The sequence below is a fragment of the Pyrgilauda ruficollis genome, unplaced genomic scaffold (genome assembly GCF_017590135.1).
Source record: "Pyrgilauda ruficollis isolate IOZ18807 unplaced genomic scaffold, ASM1759013v1 scaffold6, whole genome shotgun sequence".
Lineage (NCBI taxonomy): Eukaryota > Metazoa > Chordata > Aves > Passeriformes > Passeridae > Pyrgilauda > Pyrgilauda ruficollis.
Window position 1 is genome coordinate 1,261,932 of NW_024527710.1, and position 9,823 is coordinate 1,271,754.

Genomic DNA, 9,823 nt, shown 5'->3' on the forward strand with positions numbered 1-9,823 from the left:
CCAGGGAGGCTCCTGATATACCCTACTAACACAACATGTGATTTCATGTAACTGTAAATAAAACCAAAGCCATTTTACCCAGGCTTGTGCAGTAAGAAAAATTTTGAAGTCCTCATTAAAAGTTAAAGTTGGATGATCAGCAATACGGTTCAAAAATTTATGTAAAGCTTTTCTTCGAGTCTCAATGAATTCATCACTAAATCGTTCCACCATTCCCTTCATTATGAATTTTTCAGGCAATGGCTAAGGAAAAAAAAAGAAATATATTGTATAATTTGCATAATATTTGGAGCATTATAACACTTCTGCTAAAAACTATAGGTATACCTTGTAAAATCCACCATGCAACAACCCAAAAGCTATATAAAGTTATTGTAGTCAACTAAGGATGTATCATTTTTCTTGTAATATACAGTGCAAAAGAACACAAGTACAACTAAGAAAGGACATAAATTACTGCAAATTAACCTAAGCAATACCTTTATGTGATTTTTGTTACATACATACAAAGCTAAGGAAAATAGGTTGGCTTAATATTTGTGAAACTTCAGAAGCTGAATAAAGACCTCAAACATCTCTGTATAAAACTAGAGCCATCTTATAAACAAAGAAAAATAACTTAAGTTTTAGTAAACAAACAGGAATGATCAGTGTTGGATGTGCTTCTTCAAGTTTGTTCTTCAACCAAAGGAAATCCTGGTATCGTCTTCGAACTTCATATTCACTGGAGTCAAATTCACCACGAGTTGTCTGAAAACCAAAAGCAGAAAAAACAGGCTTAGGTTAGAATACCAGAAAAAAAAAGTTTTAGATTTTGGAGAAAACTGAGTACTTGAGGGAATGCATACATTCCATTTGGTCTCTGTTACTGGTTTGCTGTTATTTTAAAGAACAATGATCAACTCCTTGAAGAGTTAACACATCCTTTTTCAGCAAGAAACCAAAGTTCTATTGGGGGAAAAAAAAGAAAGTGAGCACTAAGCTGCACTTTGTGCAGTGACATATAATGGCTATCTTACCACAATGTTTCCAAATTATTGCAATAATTACTTTAGTGTGGCATTTTTCTCTCAGCAATCACAGTTATGTTTGTTACTTTGAGGGCACTTCTCTTAAAGTGATTAGTAATCTACAAGTGAGGAAAGTCCATTTTTCAGCACTCTGAACAAAGCCCAAAGAGCTGACACACGTCCTTGGCACCTGGTGACATTACTCAATAATCCTCATGTTCCAAACATGAGAACTTCAGCATATCACAGCAACACTTCCTGCACTGCTTAATGGATTCTGCAGCCTATCGTCAATTCCAGTTTTGCAGCCCCCCTGTCAGAACTTGCCAACCAATCTTTAATGCCTACGAAAAATGCTTATTACAGATTACAAAATTGTCAGACCCTGAGATTTACTTTACCACCGCTTTGTCTTCTGGAGGCAAGCCGCAAAGAGCCCATGTTTTCATTAACTTGTGCTATTTAGCATTCTTTGTTGCACAGAGATTTATAATGCAATGAAAGTAAATTCTAAAAACCTCAAAACATGCTTTTGTAATCCAAACATTTTTGAGGGTTGAATAAAAATTTTTCAAGGTATGTGGGAGGAATGCTATTACTTTATCATCAACAACCAGCACTCCAAATTAAATATGATAAGGATAGAAGAGATAAAAAAAGCAAGACCAATCCAGCTTACAGCCCCTTCATACTTGCCTGAAGAAAAAATGTTCTTTCGTCTACAGAAACAGGCACAAAGTGAAAATTTTTGCTAGCAACATAAAGATAACTCTCTTCCTACTCATTAAATATTTTATGAGGAATTGATATCTCTTCTTATTTAAAGATTAATAATTCCCATTTGAAAATATGCTTTTAAATGAATCTTTTAAAAAGAACTCAAAGTAAAATAAATTAACAGGGCAATTCTCAAAATGGAGCCTGCAGAATATTTACTGGTAATCTCAGAAGACCTGGCTGGTCTCACAAGGTTGATTTTCTTCCTTGTTTCCTGTAAATAAGTTGCATTCAGGACAACTAAAAATACACTTAATTGTTTCCTCATACTACTTTTTCATTAGAGAGTTGTGTCAGTTTCCCCAGAAATCACATGCAACTGTATATGGGAAGCAAACATCCATGTGTTAATGGATGCTGCAATTAGAAAAGAATGGAACTGAAAGACTGTAGGAGGTAATGTTTATGCAAGACATAAGACTGGTAAGTTATCCAAAAGTCATCAATACTTGTGCTAATACAGTGTCTCCAAAGTGGATCAGTCCTTTGGCTGTTTCCTGTTCCTGCTGAAGATCACAACAGAAAATGTTATTGCCTCACAGCACTCATTTTGCCATTGAAGAATTGTTAATGACTTTCTCAACATAAAAAATCTAAGCACGTGTGTATGCAGACTCACACTGAATTTTTTTCCATTACATAGCACAGTTTCATGCAGTCTTAGTTGTTTATAACTCATGGCAAAATTAAAGTTGAAATTTAGCAATATGCCAGAGAATGGTGTGCAAGAAGAGTGAAAATGCCAATTGTTATCAAAGTAAGCCATTAATCCGTGAATAGATACTTACCTTTGTGACCACTCTGTATGTGATAAACGTTTCAATGGCTGTAATGTGGCTCTCAGGATCATCGACTGTAATGAAGAGATCTCTTAATTCTGGCCCATCTTCAAATTTATACTGGTTTATCATTGATGAGGGGGATATGGGCACTGAAGGACTGAATGAGTTTACCTCAGTCAGAGATGTATCCTACAGATAAGACATGAGGACATCCATATCAACAATCTTTGCATACAAACACGTCTCTGATGCTAAAATGGCAAGCTTTAAAATAATCTGATAGAACAGATAAAACTCATAGCAAATGAAGAATTATGTAGTACATAGCAAATCTATTATCCTTTTCAGTATTTGCTTTGGTGAGGATGTAAGAAATGAGATTTACTCTAAAATGGATGACAGAACAAAATACTACCATTTGAGAAGAATGTTATGCATAGCTAGAATGAGAACTTGCCTATGAATAGTAAAATTAGTTATGAACCAAGCACCCATTAATTGTGTAGGGTACTTACCAGTTTTATTAAAATTGTTAGAAGCCAGTTACTGAGGACTTCTGATGTTTGAATTATCTCTAATTACCTGAACAGGATGGATAAAAAATGATGATTCAAAAAAACAATGCAAAATCCAAATCAGAATTTTTACTGGAATTGGGTATTTCAGTTTGAGTTTATTTTAAAATGAAATTTGAAATGGAAAACAATTAAAGGTACATAAATTAATATTTATTTCTTTTTTCTTAAGGAAAACATTAAGTAAGGATGCAGTACAAATTTGCTGCTTAATTTCTAAAAAAAAAAAAAAAAGTCAAACTGTTTTGCTGAAGTGAAAAACCTCTTTTTGATACTACTGTGTTGCACCACTGACCACTTCTACACAACTCAGTAAGAATATGTCCCCACAGCAGCTGCTTCTGCTAGTGCATTCAATGGTGCTCACTCAACTGCTGAGAAAAGAAGTGGAAATGGGCCAGAAATCTCATTTTCTTCCTTAGATACAAGTCTGGGTGAGATCTACTCATCTAGAATCTTGAAGGATACAGTTACCATGAAAATAAATTGAATTCACTAACTTCATAAACGAGCAAAACAAATTAATAAATCATTAGAGATAACAGAGAAATGGAAATAAATCATTATATTTTAAATATCAAATACTGTATATGGCTTGTTTAATATATGTAATGCAAAGAATTATTTTCATAACAAACTTTAAAATTAATCTTTTTTCTAGAAGTCTTCTAAAAAGATTGTTAGACTACACTGACTATGAGTGGCAAAGAGTTGCCCTCTCAGTGCCTTGTTAACTATGGAGGAAAGAGAACAGGGATGTAGTTAAAGAGAAAACTGCTCAAATGTTAGGACTGGAATAGTGCAAGTCCACAATAACTGGAGTCACGGCATCATCCAGGATCTCACAGGAATGAAGGGAACCCCACTTTAGTGCTGCTGAACTCTTGTCAGAGTTGCTTTTTGTCCTTTGATTTCAACTGGATGATAACTTTCTCTGGAAAGAAACACCTTATCTTGTTCTTTTTCTTTGGATTTATCAATGTACTCCCACAAATATTGAAGAGACATTTATATCAGGAATTATGCCCAGAAAGTGCTTATGTACTAGTTCTCCTCCCATCACTTACATGCAGTTCTTTGAACAGGGAGACAAAAGCAACACAGAAGACTGAAGACAACACTTTAAAGATTACTCAGTGGCTTCCTTGTATGCCTGTCAGTCATTTTACTTTTTCTCGGTGTGTTTCTACAGGAGTTCTATACAGCCAGCAGTATCCTGAGTCGTGCAGAATAAACAGAGCTGTTCCCAGAGCCTGCTAGCACTGGCTGCCCGTGGTCTACATGAAGAATGAGGACTGCTAGCTCAGAGCAGCCCATGCAATTCAAAGTGCTGAGGCAATGGGAAATTTCTAGGGAAAGAAAAATGGATGTGAGCATGTAAGGGACTTGAATGGCCATATAACTTGAGGAATAATGACTCTGCAAAGCCTAAATTGGATCAAGGTAAATGTGTTTCATATTTTCTCATTTTACATGGAGCATTAATGTCGTAATGTTTCCTTCCTTCTTCTAGGTTGCTACTAAAAATTGCTCTATTCATGCAGGTGTCTGAAAATATGTTTATGTGGAAGGGCTTATGAAGATGTGGTTTGAGAAACAAAATATGGGCAATAAAAACCCACAGAATAAGCAAGTCTTTGATTTTTTTAGTACAGCTCTAGTATTCACATGCGCACGAATGAATACACGTGAGTTTTAAAGAAGCATCTGTCTCTTTATCCTCATGACAGTTCAGGTTTACTTCCAGTAATTCTTGAAGTGTGACCTAAGCCTAATGTCATCACAGAAACACAGTTAAAAAAACCCACAATAATTTTCTATACAGCTGTAATTTTGTGGTTGGAACTATGTTTTTGTGTGCATACAGATGAGGGCAGGAGTTCTGTAGCACAGGAAAAACAGACAGCTCTTGGGTTGTGTAACCTTCTTGCTCTTCATCCATGCAAAGAACATCAAGACACTGTCCCAGAAAATGATGTCCTTTCCCACACCTCCCCCATCCCCACCTATCTGCAGTACCCCTTCTCTTTCCAAGCCCCTTCCCTCCTGTCAGAGCAGTTGGCAGAGCTGTGTGTGCCAGTCCACACACAGGTTCATGCCTTTTGATTTACTGGCCAAGAAACCAAAGGAATGGAAAATCAATGAGCTCCTCGCAGCATGAGGGCCTTTTTCTGTGTCACCTTTCTCTAACACTTGCAGTTACCCTATCTCAGTCTCACATTTGACCGCAACTGGTCAGTAAGACTCCAAAATACATAAGGGAAGAAAACACTCCTGCAGCCGGAGCAGCCTCAAAACAGGCTACGCACAGAGCTGAGACTGCAGCTCTTTGGAGAGGACACTAAGCCTGGGGTTTGTCTAAACAATGCTCCCTCCCAGAACACAGGTCCTTGACCCAAGGTTACCTCTGTGCTCCATCCATCCATCCATCCATCCATCCATCCATCCATCCATCCATCCATCCATCCATCCCAGCAAGGATCCAGAGCTTGCAGATCCTGAAGCAAGGATCCAAAACCAGGTCTTGAGATAAAGGACATGTGGCAGAGTGTGTCTTATAAGTGAACAGCTTGGTTGTTGGAGCATTCTTCAAAGAGCAAAGAGATTCAGGAGGACTGATTTATAAGTGCATTTTTTTGGCCAAGGAACTATTCTGTCTCAAATCCTTTATGAACTTGAAGAAAAATCTTAAAGAAAAATTAGTTTCTATGCAATTCTGAAGTGGCATATACATGTTTTTGAGAAAGATCATTAAGTTTTCTGTAATAATGAAATGCAGACTGTGAAACAGAGTTTGAAAGCAGAGGTGCTAAAGATTTTAAGTATTAACCAAACTGCTGACAGCTTTGTCAATGCTACATATCAGTTCTTAAGGAATGCAAAAGATAACTGAATGGGTATTTGTGATACAGGCAGTACTCTATACTTTGAAGCTAAGGGAAGAAAGCAGGTTGAAAAACATTCCATCTGTCTGACTCATAACTCAGCTCCCAGAATTTGTCTCTGCTGAAAAGAATTACAAACTTTTTCAGTGGCAGTGGAAACTAGGATAAAGTGAAACGCATATCACATCATGAAATGCTTTACCAGAGCTGCTGAAGATGCTGGTCTGTAATATTTGAGATATGTCAGAGGATATCAGGTCAATGGTTTATAACACTAGCAGGTTAAATGTCTATGGATTTTCATAAAATAAAAGCCCAGTGTTTACATTCTGAGTAATAACTCAGGGTATTGAGGTTGACAATTTTTAAGAATCTCATTTTTCACCATTTTGTTAGCTGGCACATTGCACTGCCTAGACTGAGAAAGATGAAGCTGACGAGAGTGGCAGGCAGCGAGCTCTGCATGGCTGCTGCCGTCCCGCTTGGCCTGCAAAGGCTACACCTGACAGACACTGCATGAGGAACCCCATCAAAATGCAATTTAAAACAAGGCAGTCCTGGAACACTATGTTATGGAAAAATTGGTTTTACGAAACTTAGTTCTGAGCTACATTTAGCCTGTCAGATTCCTTTGAATATATGGAACATGAATAAATAGGGTGTAAAACCCAACCAACGTCACAGATTTTCATCAGCTCAAAAGATCAGATCTCAAATTGCACTTGAAAACAAACCATGGATTTCTGGTTGATATATACATGCAGGTATCCAAGCTTTGGAAGAAAAACTGTATTTTCATATAATATGACGAATTTTCTTGTTTGCAGGAATAACTTATTGTGTAGCATGCATTAATAGAGCTTAAGATTTCATATATGTAAAAAATATTTGGCATTAATCCAGGCAGAAATGTAAAGATCTCAATATTTGCTATAAAGTAGCAGTAACTTGTAACTTGTTTTTATTTTTTATTCCCAAGGATAATTGCTCTTGATAAGGAAGCAGCATAAGCATCAATACACTGTGTTGATAAGCAGATACCTTCATGCAGAACTGCCTGAACTTCACTCATAAAAGGAAATGGATGCAAAGTGAGCATAAACAACTAAAATTATATTTTAGCACTGCTTTTGCATGCAAGTTCAGTGAATCATTCATCTTTTTAAGGCAAATCAGGACTGGTGCTTTCCAAGAAAATATAATTCAGCTCGACCCTAGTTATGCTTCAGAAAAATACAGGTAACTTGGTGAAATTTAGCCTAACTTCTTGCATGTTACAGACCATTAAATCACCTAAGAGTCCCTTCTGGCCTTAAAAGCCATGAGTTTCAAGAATTCTATTACAGTTTAAATACATAGCAATGCATACGTAAATTCTATTACAGAGTTTAAATACATAGCTCCTAAGAAGGAAGTCGTTATTCCAATAGTAGTGTTCATTCATACCACAACAGTGTTTCTCACCTACAGAAATATAAAAACCACACATTTACTCCCCATGACAATCTGTCCTACTGAATAGAAATACATTGTCACTTTTTCAAACTGGAACTCTAACTGCTATTTCTCTCCCATGGCGCACATCCTGTCACAGCAGTTCACAAGTCTCAGATGCTGAACGACACCCTAGCCCCATACACATTTTTTCCACCCTAGCTCTCTGTATGCACTAATATTTTAGATGCTGCCTTGATAAGGCAAATAGATCCATAACATGCCCTCTTCTTTTTGTACAGGTTAAGACAAAAGTCTTGTGTTAACCTGTACAAAATCAGTACTAAATGAGAAACAATATACTAAACCCCTTCATTGGTTTAATTAAAACCAGCACCATCAGCCAGAGGGGCACCCATGTACCTGGCTGCGTGCTCTCTGAAGGCGGACCCTGATACATTGTCAGTTACGTCAGGTATTATCTTCTCAAATCTCCCATGTGAAGATGTGAGATTTCATCTTTTAAAAGAAAACACAAACTGAAACTTGGAAACATGTATTTACACTCAAACACAACTGCAATTACTAAACACGATGGTTTATTTGATTTACAGATACATATGTGGCCCCTGACGAACACAGGTGATGATGAGGGTACAGCGAGTCCAGATCAGACGGCACATTTAAGGTAAGCGCAGTCATGACTCGCATTGCTGGTCCGCAGCACCGACTCCGCGTTTCGTGCCCGAGAAGTCACCCGGGACTGCGGGCGCCGCCGAGCGCTGCCCCGTCAGCCCCGCGCCCTCGGGCACGTCCCGGAGCCCCGGTGGCACCGGGGAGCGCCGCGAGCGAGGGGCGGCCGGGCAGAGGCCGCGATCGCCGCCCGGGGCGGAGCCGTCCCGCCCGTCCCGTCCCGTCTCGTCCCGCCACCCCGACTCGCCCGGCGCCCGCTGGGGCAAAGTACCGGCGAGCCCGCCCGGCCGCCCCCAGTGCGAAGGGTGCTGCCGTACCTTGCTGAACACCTCCAGGTCGTCTTCCTCATCGTCTAGGGCCAGCACCTCAGCGGCGGCGAGCAGCGGCCCCCGGGCCGTGCCGAGGGCACCCGCAGCGAGATGCGAGTCGGCCCCGGGCCCTTCCCCGTCGGCGGGGAGCGCCGGCCCCGGTACCCGGCCCTCCGTCTCCATCCTGCCCTGCGAGCGCGGGCGGCGGCCCCGCCACAGCCGCTCCCCGCGGGACCGCAATTGGCGGCTCCCCCGCCCGCCCCGTGCTGCGGCCGGCCCGGGGGGCGCGCCCAGTGCGCAGGAGTGGAAGCGGTGGCAGGAGGGCCGCGCCGCCGGGCAGGGCTGGGAGGCAGCGGGGCCGGGAGGTGTCGAGCCTGCCGGCAGGCCCGGACAGCGGGGACTGCGGCTGCGGCCTCTGCGGAGGCGGGACGGGGCGGCTCAACGCCCACAGGCGTGTTCGTGGCGGCGCGGGGGACGCCGCCCGGGCCGCCCCCGGGGCTGCCAAGGGACTGGGCGAGCCGCCCACAGGGCTGCCGGTGGCCGCGGCCGCCGGAAAGTGTGTGCAGTGCCTCGGTGCGGAGAGCTCCGTGCGCTCCCAGGCAGCCGCCCGCTCTGCCCTGGGCAGCCCCCGGGCCCGGCAGGGGCGTACCCAGGCTTGCTTTCCTGCGCTCTCCGGGTTGGTCTTTCTTCCCCCGTGGCAGGCACTCAGGTGCCGCCGCGGGGCAGCAGGCAAAACCCACGCGTTGCTGCTTTGTCTCTTGCCTCTCGTACAGCTTCTCTTGAGCAGCCGCTGTGTCTCTCGTAGCTGGACCCCTTCGCCCTGGGGCCAGGAGTGTGTCCTGGTGCTGAGGCCAGGGACTCTGGCGTCAGAAATGTGCTCGTGAGAGCAAAGCGACAACACATTACATCAGAAAAGCAGCGGGGAGAGAGGCACCGAATATTTAAAAGCAGCAAAGCTGTCCATTTTTTTTTTTAAAGTAAAACCATCGGAATTGTGGGATTTGGAAGTTGCCAGTGTTGAACTGAAGTAATGGCCGGCGCTGTTGGTTGCAGGGGCCAGGGCCGAGCAGGGAGGGGAAGGCAGCTCTGACCTGCCCCGGGCTTCAGCGCTTCCCTGGCACGGGCGCTGTGCCGCTCTCGGGAGCGCTGCGGGGCCGGGCTCGGCCCCGGGGCCCGCGATTGCTCGGGGTGGAACAGGGCGCTCCGCGCGCCGCCTGAAAGAGCTGAAGTCAACTTTGTTGTTAATGTTAATTTCAAGAGTCGTGGGCGGGTTCTGAAACAGGCAGATACAACATTGTCTTTGTGTTTCTTGATTCCATTGCTGTCAAATTAGAAAAGGCAAACCCCGTAATCAAACGA

At 42.5% G+C, this 9,823-nt stretch overlaps 1 protein-coding gene across 2 annotated transcripts in view; it reads right to left on the reverse strand.

Annotated features, from left to right (window-relative positions):
• SNX7 (sorting nexin 7) overlaps nt 1–9,106 on the reverse strand; it is a 29,369-nt gene extending 20,263 nt beyond the window's left edge. Inside the window, exons 1-5 of one of the 2 annotated variants that reach the window (XM_041483594.1) lie at nt 8,474–8,600; nt 3,085–3,151; nt 2,576–2,758; nt 640–750; nt 79–243 (exon numbers count right to left, since the gene is read on the reverse strand). In XM_041483594.1, coding sequence (XP_041339528.1) covers nt 79–243; nt 640–750; nt 2,576–2,698 — 399 coding nt within the window. In that variant the 5' untranslated portion in view covers nt 2,699–2,758; nt 3,085–3,151; nt 8,474–8,600. Of the gene's footprint in view, nt 1–78; nt 244–639; nt 751–2,575; nt 2,759–3,084; nt 3,152–8,473 lie in introns of both variants that reach the window. The other variant, XM_041483592.1, reaches the window with a different exon arrangement.
• Nucleotides 9,107–9,823: the final 717 nt, after the last annotated feature.